At 38.2% G+C, this 18,921-nt stretch overlaps 1 protein-coding gene across 7 annotated transcripts in view; it reads right to left on the bottom strand.

Moving 5' to 3' along the window:
- The window catches only part of SCAF8 (SR-related CTD associated factor 8), a 203,200-nt gene extending 184,681 nt beyond the window's left edge, over nt 1–18,519 (bottom strand). For 3 of the 7 annotated variants that reach the window (XM_070485823.1, XM_070485913.1, XM_044761786.2), the window contains exons 1-2: nt 17,973–18,133; nt 12,241–12,303 (exon numbers count right to left, since the gene is read on the bottom strand). In XM_070485823.1, the coding sequence (XP_070341924.1) occupies nt 12,241–12,303; nt 17,973–18,002 (93 nt within the window). In that variant the 5' untranslated portion in view covers nt 18,003–18,133. Of the gene's footprint in view, nt 1–12,240; nt 12,304–17,972 lie in introns of all 7 variants that reach the window. The other 4 variants (XM_070485993.1, XM_070485954.1, XM_044761788.2 and 1 more) reach the window with 3 other exon arrangements.
- Nucleotides 18,520–18,921: the final 402 nt, after the last annotated feature.

Raw genomic sequence — 18,921 nt, forward strand, 5'->3', positions numbered from 1 at the left:
AAATTGGGGATCCATGTGGACCTCAAGACTTTGCCTCATGAAAACAAGAATGCATGGCATAATTTAGCGCCAAAATAAAAAATGCTACTGGGGGAGGTACTCAAATGAAATGTATATCCAGTGGTAAATAACAGAGCAAAAGGTTTAATGAAGAAAATGGAAGAGAAATGGGCTGACTGGAAAGAGCATTCCTGTTACAGCTGTGATTCTGCTTCCACACTATTTACATTTATAACACACTCATTAATAAATCTCTCTTTACAAACAATAATTTTCATAAAGGACTGGATAAGTGGCTATTTCCTAATGGGAATGCATCAGAATCTCAACAGAACACTGTGCATTCCTACCAGAGAATCACTCAGTACCAAAAACAAGACACACAGATGAAAACATAGCACACAGCTTTGCATAAAGTAAATCTTTCTGCTACATAGCACTGTGTATATGCAATGTATATATAAGCACACTTATATATTTAACTTACACATATTAATAAATAATTTATTTATTTCTAAAATAGAGTCTTATAAAAAGCCTTAAATCCATAGCTGAGAAATCTACACAGTTGAAGGTAAAAGTAATCTGAAAGGGTTTTAAAAGTACAAAGTGTTTCAGGCAAAACAGTTGTTTGAAGAGATCGATCTACCAAAACTTAATCTAGTAATCTAAAAAACATTTAGTTCTACTGTACGAACTAGAGAACAGAGAATAGTAAATTAAAAGCCAATTAAAAACTGACTATAACAAAGCAAGGGGAAGTGATGGGGCCATGGATTAAAGTATTAATACTTTATTTTTAATATTTTATTTATACTTTACATATATTTAATACTTTATTTTTTAATACGGAGAATAAAAAGGAAGGGAAGGATGTAAAACATATTTTTTAAAATAATGCATTGGATTTAAGGACTAAAAAAATATAGATGAAAGAGAGGCACCTAGGAAAATTCCAAGTTTTCAAGTCTGAATATTTGGGAACATGATTTTACTACTGACATAAAACAAGACGTCTAAAAACATAAGAAGTTTGTGGAAAAAGACAAGTTTCTATTTGGGGTGATAACAATACGACTATATGTGCACATGTACACAAAATAATGAGAAGATATGAGACTGAATCCCCAAAAGAGAAAAGCAAAACTACAAGTCATTTCTGAAGAGATAATAGCTGAAGAGACAAAGAATAAATACTGAAGACTAAATGAGAGAGTAAGTAGAACAAGAGACTACTAGGCCTTAGGATACAATCATTTCAGAAATATGAGCAACAAATACAAAGACCAAAAAGAGACAGGGAGAAAGATGGTAGTAAATATTACATTTCATCTTAATGGCACTTTATCAATTATTAAGCACTGTCACAAATGCTATAATCACTTTTACCTTCAAAATGGCTCAATAAGATTAATATTTATTATTCTCATTTTATAGATAAATAAATTTCGGGTAAGTGACCTAACTAAATGCAGATTGGTATTAAGCTACAGAACCATGTCTCAAACTGAGTTCTTCTGGCTACCCAGACACTCAGTTTCCAAAAACAAAGCTCACGAAGTCTACCAGCTGAGCCAGCCCTGATGGTTTATTGGTTAAAGTTCAGCGCTCTCATCGCTTTGGTGGCCTGGGTTTGGCTCCCTCACTACTCATCTGTCAGTTGCCATGCTGTGGTGGCGGCTCACATAGAACCAGCAGGACTCACAAATAGGATACCAATCATGTACTGGGGCGTTGGGGAGGGGAAAAAAAGGCGGAGACGACAACAGATGTTAGCTCAAGTGTATCTTTCCCTGCAAAAAAAGTCCACCAGCTAGCAACCAACAGACACAACTGAGTAAGACAGATAATTGTAGAGACATACCATTTAATAGCATCAAACTAATAACCAAGAAGACTTCAATCAAAAAAACAGCAGATTATAAAGCTTATACATCTACTGATCAAATAACAGCTAAATAAATTCCATTTAAACATAAATTTTAAGCAATCCTCAATAAGGTTTAAGAGTCTTCCAACCCTTAACAAGAACTCACTTTCCCTAAAGGATTTAACTCAAATAATATCAAAATAGACCAACTCCCCAAAGCTAAGACACGTTTATTTTGGGTTTGAAGGAAATGTTACAAAAGTAATATGGTAATAAATGTTGACTGTGAAAAATTCCAAAAACTGAAAGCTCTCATTCACTGTACGCTCCACCTATTGTTCTCATAAGAAACCACCTCTGTTAAAAGGCTAGTAGGCTGCCTTCACGCATTTTCTATAAGCATCTACGTACACATACAAATACTGTAAAAATGCATATGTGTATCTGTGAAATACAAACTTTATACATTCTGGTGCAAAATTATACTCTAATAACTATTTAAAATTGATTTTCTTGAAAGTCTTGCTGGGAGGCCGGCCCTGTGGCCAAGTGGTTAAGTTCGTGTGCTCCGCTTCAGCAGCCTAGGGTTTGAATGGTTCAAATCCTGGGCATGGACATGGCACCACTCATCAAGCCACGCTGAGGTGGCGTCCCACATGCCACAAGTGGAAGGACCCACAACTAAAAATACACAACTATGTACAGGGAGCTTTGGGGAGAAAAAGGAAAAATAAAATCTTCAAAAAAAAAAGTCTTGCTGGATTTAGCAAAAAACTGAAATTCTTATAAATGAAAACCAGTAATAATACTGGCCCCAAATACATCATGGTCTGTATTTTGTTACTGTCTGCTGTTCAAAAGTTTTGTTCAAATGTTTCTCCAACTTGGAAAATAGGCTGAACATAATCTAGCACTTTCTCTAGCATAATCTCCATAACTTTTATCTATTATTAAAGTATGCTATAACATGAAGATACTTTCCAGGGCAGCAGAGATACCCACAATGACATGGAATGTTCCCAGCTGCAGTTTTTTTTTTAAACTATCCTTCTTTAGTTTTCTCTAGGAAGACTTTCAGAAAAAAACCTATTTTAGAAAACTAAGAAAATTACAACTGGTATAACTGGTATTCTTTAGCTTTCCAAACATTTCATGAAATTATTTCATTATTTTATATATTCAAACGAACTTTAAAAATATTTAAAACAAACATTTTTAATATTTCAAAACCAGACAATATTTTAAATATTTAAACCAATTGTGAGAGGTAGTCCGGGAAAGCATCATTATCCCTATTTTTAAAATGAGTAAACTGAAGCTAAGAAAAATTTATTAGAAAACTTGTTCATTCGGGTTAATATTTAAGAAACCCTAGGATAATCTTGTCCAAGCCCATCTTATAAATAATGAAACAACTATCTCCTTCCTTGCCAACTGTAATCAATCACATCTTACTTTGAAAGCAACCATATTAATTTTGTAGCTTTGTCATGCTTTAAAATACCAGTATGGGAGCTTTCTAAACAGAAGTCTGCGAAAATCTAAAGGAAGTAGTTGCTAACTACCCACCATTATTAAAACAGGAAAATTCGAAACATGCCAAGGATAACGGCTTAAAGAGTAACTGCACTGCTCTCCTACAAAGAAGGTACAAGGTATGTGAACTTTGTACTCAAAGCCCTTTTTTTTACTTTTCTGCAGAGAGCTGAGTTGCTAGAGAACTGCTGGCTACGTGGGCATCATTATACAAGACTTCCTTGCCAAGGAACGCATATTTCCTGTGGCGCCCTATTTTATGAGCACAAGAGTGTCCCAGTACAGTAGTTTGTTCCTTAACCCAACTCAGGGTTACTAGCATGAAACGATAATAATCTACTAAGAACCACCAATTCTCACTCCTCTTCCACCTCCAACACACTTAAATACTACCAAAATCTCACTGAAAAAATCCAGACTGAGAAAATGAAAACAACAACAAACTGAGACACAGAGACCAGAAATTTCTTCTAATTTGGGCAACTATGTTCCTCTGATAAGCTGTGATTCTGAACAAGTTTCATCATCTCTGGGCCTTGATTCTTCTGTAAAATGAATCTGTTAAATGATATACTATCACAAGTCTTTCAGGTCTAAAATTTGTAATTTCTAGAAATCAAGTTTAATCATGGATGTAAACAAGGAACTCCATCATAGAACCACAAACTTAGTTATGCCTACAGCCACAAATGCATAACATGACTGTAATGATCTTTAGCTACCCTACTCTAAAATCAAGGAGAACAGAAATGATTCTCCATAGGAGAAAACAGAATACATAAATACAAAAAAAAATGCACAAATATAAAAAAAACTCTTCAGTTTAAATTTTCCCTGGGATCCAAATAATCCATCTTTGTTTAATTTCAGTTCATTGCTATGTCTTTTGTAAACATCAAAAAGAAAAAATGTGAATTTTACCTCCTCTTAATTTTTAGAAGTACTATTAACAGTGAAATGGCCAAAATGAGAACAAAGAAAGAATTCATTTGTATACCCTCTTCATAGCAAACTCCCACAAACCACATTAGCTAGAATTTCTCAAATAAATACGGGCTCTATTTTAATGACACAGTCTTTAAATTCACAATTCCATGTTCATAATTAAATTGGTTATGCGGACAGAATTAAGGTAAAGAATTAGTGACTGAGAGAAGCTAATACAATGCTAAATGATATGAGGCAGCTTAATGTTAAGAAATTCTAACAAAATCTCACTAACAAAACTTAAATCTTAATTTTATTCACAGATCATTTAATTTACTACTTATATTTTAATTGCATACAAGACCATCTGGTTGTATAAGCAGAATTTAAAATCAAGCATGTTTTAGGCAAAGTTGCTTTTAAATGTATTATATTCACAAATACAATATGATAGAAAGGGTCAAAGCTTTATCTAAAAAAACAGAAAAACAAAAAGTGAGGAAGATAAAAGATTCTACAAGATTTTGCCCGCGGCCTGCTTCTCTTCTTTCTCTAGAGCATCTTTCTAGATAACTGTACCTTCTCCTAAATCTTCATCTCTAGCCCATTCTCTCCAGGTGCCTAACCTATATATCCAACTGTGTATCTCCATCTTGATGTTCCACGGACATCAAATCTTCCAGATGGACAAAATGACCACGGTATTCAACAAAACAGTAGCAGCAGTTAAGTGTCTTTGGGTGGTTCAGATATGCGCACTTCCAATTCTCTTTCCATACTGAAGATCTTCCTTTTACTCTAGGTAGAAAAAACGATCCCCATCCAACCCAATCCAACCCACCAAAGTATCTTTCTCCTCAAGTTTTTCCCCCTCCTGATTTGCCCATCTCAATGATTGATACCATACCACTTTAACTGCCGTGTCACTTAGCCAAACCATAGCACCACCCTCTTCCTCATATGGAGCTCCCTATTATTACTAAAATTATTTTGCATTCATCCCCGTCTTCTTCTCCCCACTACTCTAGCTGAGCCCCTCACATTCTCTATACTAATTTAACCTTCCTTCCCCCAATCTCATCCTTCCATTGCCCTACTCCACAAAGATACTAATCATATATCTAAGATACAAATTTAGAACTAGTGCTTTCATTTAAAACCCTTCAGACTCTCCACTCCCTTGTGATTAAAAATGAGATCTGTGCATAGTATACAAAGGCCCTTCATCAGATCCTTGCCTAATTCTCCATCACTCCTCCCAGCCCCAGCCCCACCCAAAGTCACCATTTCCTTGAAAATGATCTTTATCCTTTGCCTCAGTGTCTGCTCCCCCATACTGTGTACACCATGATATATGCATAAGAGTGTATACATGGTATACACAGGCTACATCACTACTCTCTGAATCATAATATTCATCACGTTACCTTCTAATTCTTGGCGGTAATCCACACCCACCCTTATTAAAATATGAGCTGTCTGAGAAAAAGGATGTGGGTATCTAATCAATGCTGGTAATCACTCTGCAAAATACAATACAAAAATAGATGGCAAATATGCATAAATAACAAAGCTCAACCAACCAGCAACTACTTCCTAGCATTCTCCCCAACCACTAGTTGCTACTACATTAAAACCTTCATGAGCTATTATTGTATTCTGGTAATTCGAAAATTCTAATTAAAATGGGGAAAAAAATGTCTGATAATCCTGGAGACTAGCAAAATAAAGGAAGCACTCAGAGACTTATTTGGAATCACTAATTGTTACAGCTCTAAGAGGCCTAAGACACCTAATCCTTTGATTTTGCAAATGAATCAAAGTTCTGATTGGGAAATTTTGCACAAGGAAAGATGCGGCAGCCTCTAGCCAACTCCTTTAGGAGGTCAATACTCTTCAGCTAAATTGTTCACAAGCTTTATTCCTGTAATTGCCACCAAAGCAGTGACAGGCCTCTAAAAGAGGTTGTGCATTCTCTGATAGAATAGAAACAAGAATTTTGAAAATTCTGCTAAAAAAGGAATTGCTATAAAAATAAAACCCACTTTTTCTTGGGGTAAAAAAACCCAAAGGTGTTAATAATCCTTACAAAAGCAGTTGCCCATACCTCAATAAAACTTTAAAAAAAGGTACTTACTGGTTTATTAAACACATATATAAAGCACTCAAAGGTAGAAGTCATTTCAATAACAAACATGTAACATGGTAAAAACTCATTTTGATGACTTTCATTCAAAGGTGTTGATATTTGGCCATGGACAAGATAGAGAACCTGCACACAGTTCTTGAGCTTCTTTTGGGTAAATGAGTATCAGCACTGTCAGGAGATTTTCTCCCTATTTCAAGAAAACTACCATAAGCAACTACTTTGGATTATCAACTTTGGATAGTATTTTAAGAATCATTCTCATTCTCTTTATTCATGAAAGCCTTAAAGAAAGATTAGCTGAATTACTGCCATGTACTTGAATAATTTATTTTAAAGATTCTATGATACACTGTACTTATCACTAAATTAAGTCTGAGTTCTTTGTCTCAATTAGTGAGGTTTCACATAACTGTCTTCCTTTAGTAAGTTAGTATAGTTATATAGTGCCAGCATCATGTCTGGGAATTATTTTCAAATAAAAATCACACTTCACAAAAAAGGAGAGATAGGAAATGAGCCAAATTCCTTAAAGTTTGCCCCCTTTGCTGCATTTTTTTAAATCAAGATTTCAGGGATGCTTACTCTGTAACTAACATGAAAACAACTTTTAGGAGATAAAATGTGTCACTAAATAAGGAAAACCAGTAATATGCATCACCAGTACATACCCCCACACAAAAACTGAACGTAAACTCTGCAGAAGGGCCAAGACTTTGGGGGCTGGGTTGTTTGGTTTCAGTCTGTTTGGCACACTGTTAAATCTCTAGAGCTTACAATACTGTCTGCACTTGTGGTAGGTGCTCAAAAAACCTGCTGAATAAAAAATTTTCACTAAGCCAGTTTTTACATTGTTTTGTTTCTGTTCTGATCTTAAAATAAACCTTATAAAGCCTATAAGGAATACATCTTTCTGCGCAATTATAATTCTGCTTTACAAGTAGCATAATATTAATCAAGTTCCAAGGTTGCAGAGTGGGCAGCAGGGCCCAACAAAGTATGGCCCATGGTCTATTTCTGTAAGCCCTCAAGCCAAGAATGGTTTTGCTATTTTAAAAGAATTGTGGGGGCTGGCCCGGTGGTATAGTGGTTAAGTTCGTGCACTCTGCTTCAGTGGCCCAGGATTCGTGGGTTTGGATCCCAAGCGCAGACCTACACACCACTCATCAAGCCATGCTGTGGTGGCATCCCACATACAAAATAGAGGAAGACTAGCACAGACGTTAGCTCAGAGACAATCTTCCTCAAGCAAAAAGAGGAAGATTGACAACAGATATAAACTCAAGGCCAATCTTCCTCACCAAAGAAAAAAAGAAAGAAAGAATTGTGAAACTAACAAGATTATGAGAAAGAGGCCTTAAGTGGCCCAAAAAACCTAAAATATTTACTATCTGGTCCTTTACAGAAAAAGTCTACTGACCTCTGTGAACAGAGATTCTATTCACAAGAGAACGGAAGTTTTTTGAATACACACTTCCTTTCACCTATGCTTTGAATCTGTGCTATTAGAAACAGATCTTTCACTTTAGACCTTCTCCATATCTAAACCTCCGAATTTTGGCTGGGTATTTGATTTGAAGAATGTTAAGAAAATGGTTTTTTGGGTTTTGCTTTTTGTTTTTTCACCAGAGCATATGATGGTGAAGCTAATAAAAAGTGGAGGATTAAAGTTAATTTATGTTTAATGTTTTGCATGCTAAAAAAAAAGAAATAACAAAAATGGATGGAGGAAAACAACAAAACGGAATACAAGCAGAAAAAACTGGACCTAATTATATTTTAAATGAATAGCAGAACTACATTAAGGGAAAAAAACAAACCAAGCAATGTTTGAACACAGTATTTTGACTTTATGCCCTCAGGCTAAACAAAAAATGAACTATAAAGAAATATTAAATTCTAGTTAATAGGTTTATCTTCACAGATATATGGGTTAGCAATTCTGAAAATACTTTGTGCATTTCAGGACTCATGAAATAATAAGCAAATATATTGTGGATAAAAGAAACTAGTTTTCTCACTGTCAGAGAAAGGGATCACAGAGTTGGAGAGGGGAAAGGCTGGAATGAACCCTAGGTGTTGGACTGGAACTGGGGATGTCACGATGTCAGGGCTTTTTACACAGGCAGACAGATTAGACAAAAAAACATAAAAATGTGTAGATATATACACACATGTATGTTCACACACATATACAATTTCTAGCTCAATCTGTTAAGAAAGATCCCCTAGAAGAACCTAGGGCTCCTTGGAGAAATGGCTGATCCCAGGGCTGGGGTGGCAATATCTTCTTATACAAGAAAGTAAGGGAGTACTCAAAAAATGATGAGCACATGTCAAAAGGATACAGGAGCCAGCCTGGAGGAGCTCTGGTCAAAAGTGAGATAATTTAAGCATCAAAAAACTCCAATGAATAAAAAAGAATCCATGAGTTCATACTGATAGGCAGACATACATTAATACATAAATGGGAAGAAGGAAAAGCTCTCACAGATCGCCAACTAAATAAAGAAATGATAGAAAGTCACCATTTGGCAGCACTGTTAGTAATAACAGACTCAGGCAAGAACTAAATGGATGCTAAAACAAATGAGTGAAAGTCTGATAAGTAACAAGGTAATTGCAGTTTCAAAATATCTCCCCATAAGATACTTGTTACAAAGGGAAAAACAGTAACTTTACAATAGAGAAACCTTGCATAAAAAGTTAACAACCCTATTAATGGGATAAATGGATACCATGTGCTTACTGAAGACATAATATCACTTCTGGTGTATTCTTGCCAAAAATGCACATTAATCTGAACCTAATCATGAAGCAACAGCAGACAAATCCATATTGAAGGAATTCTAAAAATAACTAGCCTATTCTCATCAATATCATCAAAGGTCATAAAAGACAAAGCAAACATTAATAACCAACTGATGCAGATTAAAGGACACTAAGAGAAGACAAGTGAATGCAAGCTGTGATGCAGGATTTAATCTTTCTATTAAGGACATTACTGGTACAATTAATAAAATATGAATAAGGTCTGCAGACAATTGCATTATATCAATGCTAATTTCCTAATTTTGATAACTGTACTATGGTTATATAACAGAATGCCCTTGCTTTTAGAAAATACAGACTTATTTAGAAGTAAAAGGCATCATGAATTACAATTTACTCTCAAAAAGTTTAGGAAAAAAGTTTGCGTGTGTCCACACATATGTGGAGAGAGAAAGAGAATAAGACAGGAAATAAGATTAATAAGAAGAGGAATCATGATGAATTGTACATGAAAATTCTTTATCATTCTTGCAACTTTTCTGTAAATCTTAAGTTGTAAAACTAAAGTTTATAAAGTGGGAAAAAATAAAGTCAATTTGTCTTTGGACATTATGCTAGTAAAAAGGTATTGTGAAAAATGGAGTGACAGTTCTCCTTTACACACAAGGGTAAAAAATATTCAACCAGCGTCCTGCTAGTCTCTGCTCTAATACTTACAAAGCTGCATTTCCTTGGTAAAATCACAATGGTGGGCTTCCGTTTCCGCATTTGAAAAATGAAGATAGCACCTATCCTACTTTTTTCACAAGGCTATCCTAAAGACCCACTGAAACAAGTTGATGGTTGGGGAAAAGAGAGGCAGACTATAAACTACTATATATTATCAAGTGGCTCACTTTTAACAATGTTTGGTAAATAAAAACACATAAGCCAGACATTTTTTCATCAAAGCCGACAGCTGTTACAGAAACTAGACATTTGCTATATCAGATGTTTCAGTTCGTAAACATTTTAACTTATTCAACACTATTTTTACCCAAGTGCTTTCAAATATTTCAATAAATTCAAATACCTGTATCTTTTTTTTAACCATAAAACTTTATCTTTATAGTATCAAAAACATTACTAAATTAAAGGAAGGCCATTAACTAGGACTTAGTCAACAACTTCTTTTTAAATTAAGATGTAACTGACATATAACATTGCATTAGTTTTAGGTGTATTCGTCAACCTTTTAGTTACTGTAACTCAGTATAAGATCTTTACATCATTTCCCAAGTTCTATACATTAAAGTACATCATCCAAACTGTTTCATCTTTCACTCACAAGCTACACAAATGAGCCCTGAGGAATCAAATCAAATTCAGAAAATAAGTGTTTATAAGAGAGAGACAGAGACCAAATTTTTTCATGTACTTAAGTCAAGGAAGTTTTACAAATAAAAATGTTTATTAATTTATTCTTCCAAATTCATACAGGTTTGGTCACCACTTAAAAGTTTTTTTTAAATCACTTGCATGTGGAGACTAATTAACATCTCATTGACAAAAGATAACCTCCTTAAAGCTGTATTTTATAAGAAATAGTTATGACTCCAAAATACCAAATGGAGATTTTTTTCTAATACAGAATAAACAATTTGGTATAAGATAAAACTTAAGGTAGCTCATCTTATTTCCCCATTGTTGCAAACACAAGACCATATTCTTGTTTAACCTAAGTCTACTCATTCAGTCTCTATATTGAATAGCAGACAAGCAACCTGGACTCTGTAAGGCAAAAGGCTGAGAAGACATCAGGCAGAAGTGAGCCTGGAGAGCAGCGCTGCAAGCACCCCAGTCCCGAGCAAAGAGGCAACCCCACTGTCAGTACCGCCTGCCCAGGCTCACTAGCTCTGCAGCAAGAGCACTGCACACAAAGCCGACGAGGTCAAGGAAAAAGGATCACAAGAACATGAGCTCCATGAGGGTATGCTTCATGCCGGTCTAGTTTACCACCATGTCCCAGCAGACAGAAAAACGTCTGGCACATGCTACATGTTCATTAAGTATTGGTTAAATAAATGAACAACTGAATGAAAGAATCAAATCCTAGGTCTTTCAAGCCAATCTACATAAATTATATTAAGCTGCAAAATTATTTTAAAAACAAATTTTGCAAACATTAATAGCCATAACTGTCTTTAAAAAACATGCATAATCTATACTCCCCATTCAGACTAAATGCAGTAACATAAAAGTTCCTAAGATATTTCCTGACCTACAGTAGATATCATAACACATTAATATACCCTTCCTTGAGTTTAAAATATGGTGTATCAGAAACTCTCGTAAAGCAGAACTAGAAAGACAAAATAAATGCATAAAATCAAAATCAGAAGGAGCAAATACACCGTGTTTACCATCAAAGTTGAGAGAGAACTAACTCAGATAAGACATCATAGGTTACAGCAACATTTTTCATCAGCATTTACTTCTCCTAATAGTACCTCTACCAAAATCTGCTCCTCTATAATTAGAAAAATCAAAAATGTGATTTAGTCTTTTTTGTTTCTCTGTTCCTACAGTATATCTGTCATAGATTTGTCATCTTATAGTTTGAAGAACTTCCTCAAAATATAAGATATTTTGTTTTCAACCACCAAATTAAGAAGTTTTTAACTTACTCATATTAAATAGGTAATGTTACATTTCTTTTACAAAAAAATACAGTAAAATTATGTGGAGCAGAATGCAATTAAATGCAACAAGAGTTTATGTATGATTTATGGTCACTGTTAAGCAGAATAACTTTTTTTTCACTTAACCTATTTTTTGTGAAGTTCAACTTATTTCCTCCATGTTCTCTTTAAGATTACTTATATATTCCAACCGACAAACTTTATTCTGCTTCCCAAGTACTGCTATACAACCAAGACATCATTTCACTACAAATTTAAACCTAATATTTTCCAAAGGGCCTGCCTTATGTGGATTATAATCATCTTACTATGCTTCTTGTGTCCATGCTGCTGGAAAAGCAGTCTGTACAAGCAGGAGTAGAGGCACAATCCTGAGAGAGAGGAGCAGAGAAAGATGTTGAGAAAACAAAACCAGATAAAATGAGCTCACTTAAGAGTTCAGGAGCTCAGCCAGTGTTCACGGTCAAGGATGATTACATTCTCTCAAACCCTTATCAGTTAAAAGTTGTCCAAAAACAGCAAAACTGGCCCTAGAAAGAGATAAGTGAAATTCCATGTACAAGTAGTAATATCATCATTAATTCTAAGCCAACTATACCCCTTGTAAAAAAAGGAACAAGTAACCAAAAAATATGACCAGGAGACTGGGGAATACAGATGTCCCCTAAATGTCACTCAAAACTACTGTAATAAACTCAATGCTAGGATAGAATAAAATGGTTGAAGTACATATATCATGTGGATTTCAATCTTCCCAAAAAATTTTTATATTTAGTCTTGAATGATTAAGACTATAACACTCTCAAATCACACAGTCTCAAAAACATTATCGATCTCAATTATCATTGTATGCTAATTTTTTTAAATTTTGGTAAAAAAAAATTTTACCGTATGTTTTAAACTGAAAAAAGAATAAAACAAAAAAGGATACGAAAATAGCATAATTACAATATAAAACTTAGGATGGATTTAATCTAACCGGAACTTTCAGTGGAATAGTCCCCTCCTGACTCTCCCTTATTAAGAAGTGAAAATTACAAACAGATCAGAGTTTTGACTTAAAATTTTCATCTAATCTCCTATATTCCTAGGGTGCATAAAATGACCTTCAAAATAATGCTTATACATATTAAGTCCTACAAAAAACTTATTTTATATTTAGTCAAAGAATCTTCCAAGTAACAGGGAACCTAAATATAATCTCAAATCAATCATTTATTTTATAGAGGAAAAAACCAAATGTCCACAAATGTTAACTACCTTGGTCCAGGTCTTTCAGCTACCTAGTCTATCACGCTTTCATTCATTCAAGAAATCTTTATTTGGTATACACTATGTGTTAAAGCACTGTGCTATGTATGTACCAAGAATATGAAGCAATGAAGATACATGGTCATTGTCCCCACAGAACTTAGTCTGGTGGGAAAGACTATTACTAATGACTCAAAATTGCAGTAAACACTAGAAGGGAAAGTACAGAGTGTTTTAAGACAGTTTAACAGGGGACCTAAAGCAGTGATTCTCAACTAAGGTGGATCTTGTCCCCCAAGGGACATTTGGTAATGTCTAGAGACATTTCTAGTTGTCACAACAGTGGCATCTAGTGGGTATAGGCCAGGGTTGCTGCTAAACATCCTACAACACACAGGATTAGCTGCTCACAGCAAATAATTATCCCACCACTGGGGCAAGGAGGGGCTCATGAAGGCTTCCTTCCTATGTAACACTAAGTATGTGACATCTTTAAGAGACTTTCACAAGGTAGAAACAAAAAAGATGACCTGATTGATACAATTAATCACCACTCCCACTGGAAAGTCAAAACAGGAAAGAAAAAAGAGACAGATTCCCTGGTAGATGAAAATGAAAGAAAAAGGCAATGTTTTATACCTGTTTCACATAAATTCCCTTTCCTGAACCACAGACAAAGGGAAAATATACAAATAAAAAACAAATTTCACATGCTTTTATCACTCCCTCTACCTTTTCCACTATTCTCTACCAACCCACGTCTCCTACTAGAGATTATAATAAAAAGATTAGAATAAAAGTCCTGCGGTTAGGCAAATGAACACTAGATACAAAACTGTTCCGAAGTACAACGGAGACGGGATTTCACTCTTGAGGCGAAAGACAAAGCGAAGAGGAGGAAAAGGTCCTGGGCATTAGAGTGACTCGGTAAAGTCTCCATCTTGAAACAGTTTAAAGTGTAAGCTCACTAACCAAAGGAGCCTAATGACAAGAAGCACGAAGAATTTAGGTATCCTAAGGATGAAGAAGGGTTCTAGAATCCTCTCGGAATTTATGAACCAAGGTAAACCCAAAAATTAAATGCAATAATTTTCCTGAAACATCATACCTACATATCTGGTCCCACATCTTACCACTCAGCCTATCCAGGGCAGCAAGAGAAATGGATCAGGGGAAACAAATAATTGTAGTGATGCAACCAAGAATACCAATACAAAGAACCTAAAAAAATACTGACCACTGACTGGTATTTGTCTATGTTAACAATTTGCTGTTAACTTTTTGAAGCGTTATAATGGTACTGGGGCTAAGGTTTTGTTTTGTCTTTTTAAGTCCTTAAAAATTAAAAGAAGAATCCAATGCACAAGTAAAATTCACCTCTTCCAATTACCTTCTTATCTAAATACAACCAACGCATAACAGACTCTTCTATTTTCTATATTGAATTCCTACATTATGAAACTGCCCTCTCCAATTAAGTTATAATTTTCTAAGGAAAGGGTCATACATTTCTATTCTCTTTTCAAAAACAAACACCTTACCATAAGGACCTCCATACAGTGGCATTCTTAAGCACAGAGTACAGAAGTACAGCTCACACAAAACTGCTGCCTTCCAGTTACCAACCGTGCTCCTAAAGTAGTCCACAAATTTAGCAGACCAATAAGACGCTTTTCACTGAGGTTAGAACTCAACACCATCATAACAAGCAAATGCCACCATCTTAAAGCAGCACCAAATATAATACCTTGTAATGATGATAATTCTGCTAGAGTTAACTGTGTGGGTCCAGCACTGACTCTTAGGGGGTCTTATATTCCAATCTAGACAAACTTTCTTTCATTATTTCAGAACTGACATTAGTGGTCATGAGATTAACTCTTTCATCACAATGATGATACCTAACTGGAAGTTATGGTTTTCCCACAAAACCAGCACGGTAGACACTTAAATATCAACCCTTGAGCCTCAATCTCATTTAACTCATGATAATGAAGAGGAATTTACCACATGAAGGACCTGCTGACAGTGACTTGAACACGGGGGTGGGGAAGCTAGAGAACCCCTTTGAGAAATTACGGGGGGTGGGGAGCAGGGGGACATGCCAATCATGACTCATACATATCCTGCATCAGGTCAGGAATTTTCAGACAGAAACTCATTCACGGTTTGCAGATTAAAAACCTATATTCTTAACTTCACAATCATCAGCACATTCCTGCTTTTAAGCCAATATGTAGGAGTGAGGGGAGGGCAATCTTGAAAAACCTGAGAATTAGCAGGCCACAAAAGCTAAGCATTTCATACTTTAAACATTTTAAGAGAAGTATCAAAATATCTTGCTGACAAACATTAATGATTACGCTTAGAGTTAAATTTTGGTGCCTTATAAAGCAAATGGAATTTCTTGACAATCCAATGCTTCAAAAATATCTTTAAATTTAGCAGAGAAAGTTCTGATGGGATCAGTCCAAGTATAAATGCCTTTAAAAGCCAAATTCACCATAAGTAAACACCCTAAAACATCCTTGTCTCCTGATCTTGTAACTCAGATTCTTTTTTTATTTTTTGCACTTGGCAACACATGATTTAATGGAAAATATTCATTAGTGAACTATTTCCCTCTATATGCTTACTTACAACAAAATTTTAACAAGGCCAGCATTACAGACATTCACAGAACTATATTCAAAATCAGAAAAAACCTAACAAGATTATGCATTTTGTGTTTAAACCAAAAAAAAAGAGATACTCTTCAAATCTTTTTCAAATACATTTCCCTTCCGCAACTGTGTCTGCAACCCTGTACTGCCATTATTTGTAAGCTAACCCCACTTTCAAACATGGTGAAGTGTGAGCATATTAGTCAATAAAGAAGTTAAAAGATGTTTTAAGTTCTTTGAAATCCAGAGAGGGAAAGGGGAGAGTGCCACACATGCTAAAACGGGAATACTACAAATCTCAACCTCCTGTAAAGATGAGAAAAGAGGTGAGACATCTAGCTAGCTATGTAAATGTTAGGCCCCTTTTCCTTGATGTAAATGTTAACCCCCTTTTTCTTGACGTCAATACTATGAAATGACTGTAACATTTCTACTCCACTATGCCGCAGGAATCCTGTTTAAAACTTAGGGGGCAGAGGGAGCAGTTAGGGAAATGGGGACAATACATATTAGGAACCCCCTAGACAAAGAAAAGAGATACCCATCAAAAAGGTGTGGGACAAATCAAAGTGGAAGTAAGAGAAATGATTTTTTTCTAATTAAAAAAAACCCTTAACATTCTACTAGTGCTGTAGCCTTATATGTAGCAAATAAAAAGGTTACATAAAGCCTTTTTCCCTACACAGTTGAAACTATTAACAATAAATTAAAACATACAGTATCATTAAATATTTCTTATTCCAGATTTTAAGCACTATAGAGTATTGTGGAGTGGAACCAAATTTTATAATTTGCCTCAAATTATGAGCTATAAATTCACAAATAAAACGGAGAAGATTCCCAACACTGTTGCTCTAAGTATTTATCAAGTGGTAAAAGAGAAAACAAAATCCAGTGTTCAAAGAAAATCTTTTACCAAAAAAGTGCTTGCTTTCATATAACTGTGCTCCTGCCATCTACTCTAATATAGAACCCAACTCACAGGCATGTTATCTTTTAGCCTCTTTACTAAGCTTCCCAAATGCCAATTCTTAAAACAAAAATTGTAAAAGAGCTTTTAAAAGTATTGTCCTCTTCGGATTATCATAGCAGTGAGTCTGGCACTTTAAGAGACGAATACTTAAGATTCTGTTAATCATACTATTGAACAGAGTATTAGCACTTTCCCCATCAAAAGTTCCTAAAATTTATGCAAATTTAGTTAACATCAACCTAAAACACTTTTTCCTAAGGTGTACAGGTAAGGATTATTCTGGTTGTGTAAATACGTACTCGCTGTTTGTTTGGTGTTTGCATTAAGGTCTACTTAACCGGAGTTTAAAAATTATTTAACATATTTTATCGAAATCTGTCTCCGTTCAATCCAGTAGAGTCAACTAACTAGTGTAAACTGGACACCTACTTCTTAAAAATCTAGTGTCAGCAAGGACATGTGAATGAGCCCGTGGGAAATGCTTCCCAGCCTCTTCCCTCTCTGGATGCACAGGTCTCCCTGCCATTTGTGTCTTTATGCCCTGACGATGAGAGGAGGGGGGAGTAAGAACAGAAGAAACTGCAGAATAAACCTTGTCTCCTGACTCCCCCATCCTCACAGCCTAAGTCCCCGGTCGGCAGGTTACCCAGCCAACAGTATCTCAACTATAAGCACTCCGTGCAATGGGACCACGGAGCATCACTCCGGGAGCTGCTCTTCCCGCACACCCCTAACCCGGGCCTGCCTCATTAAGAACCCGGGGAAGGTCTGGGCCGCGACGTCCGGCGGCCAGTGGAAATCCCGCAGGCCCAGGAAAGAGGTGGGCGGGCCAGGCCTCGGCGGAACTGACCCCGAGGGACCTGCCGGGCGCCTCCGGGGGAGGGCCCAACGGGGCCTCCCCTCCAACCCGGCGGCCCTGCAATAGGGCGCTGGAAGCACCGGAACCTCCCTCCGCCCCGGGGCGGCCCTCCCCCAGCCCTCCCCCGCCCCGGGCCCGGGGGAGGGGCGCCGGGCAAAGAGACGCCCCTCCCCCACGGACCCAGCTAGGCCGCCGCTCGCCCCACCCGGGAACACCCTGCGGGGCCCTGCCCACCCTCCTGGGCCCGGGTTGGGGGCGTGTGGGCGCGGGGGGAGGCCCGGCTGCAATACCAACCTCGCTGTTGAAGGTTTTCACAGCCTCCATGTTGTCGCTGCGGAGGCCCCGGGCCCGGCGGCGGAAGAGGCGGCGGCCACTGCACGGGGTGGGGGGGGCGAGCCGGGGGCGGCGGCGCGGCCGCGAGGAGGGGGCGCCGGCGGGTGGCCGGGCCGCTGCGACGCGGGACGGGCGTGGAGGGGCAGGCACGGGCGGGGCAGGGCGCCCTCAGGGGCGGCGAGGCCCCGGCATGGCCGCGAGGGCGGGCGGGCGCCGGTCTGGGAACACAGGCGCTGCCGGGGCGGGTCGGCGGCGGCGGGGGAGGGGCTGGGCCGCGGCGCCTTCTCTTCTCCGCCCCGCTCCGTGTCGGTCCTCCACCCCCCAGCCCGGTCCCCTACACTCTCCACCCCCTTCTTCCTCTTCCTCCGACAGCCTCCTGTTTCACCTCCCCGCCGCTCGGGCCGCAGGAACCAACAGCGCGCGGCGAAGACGGAGGAGGAAGCGCTGGCAGCAGCGGCTGCGGCATCCAATATGGCGGCCACGAGTCGGGCCGCGCAGCTCGGAGCTCGGCGGCGCCGGCCAGCGCGCCCCCTGGCGACGGGACCGCGCGGACCCGGGCGGCCGCGCGGAGACCATCGAGCGGGCGCGGGCCAGAGCGTCGCCTCCCGGAGGCCCCGCTCGGCCGGGCCCCGGGGCCGCCCGCGCCTCGCCCCTGCCCCGCTCCCGGCAGATGCCCCGCGGGCCGGCCCTTGGAGGCCACGGCGACGTTCTGCTCTAAGAAAACCCCACGTGTCCCCGCAAAGCGGCGAGTTTAGGAAATAACAATGTCCACGTTTCCGTTGTTTCCCTGTGCCTTGGCCGCTGTCCACGAGCTGCGGGCTGTAGTTGCCTTTCAGAACTTTGCTGGACAGTAGCCTAAAGGTTAAGAGGCCAAAGAAAAGTTCCAAGTCATTCATTTCTTGAGCAACCA

Source organism: Equus asinus, chromosome 1, assembly GCF_041296235.1.
Source record: "Equus asinus isolate D_3611 breed Donkey chromosome 1, EquAss-T2T_v2, whole genome shotgun sequence".
NCBI classification, from domain to species: domain Eukaryota; kingdom Metazoa; phylum Chordata; class Mammalia; order Perissodactyla; family Equidae; genus Equus; species Equus asinus.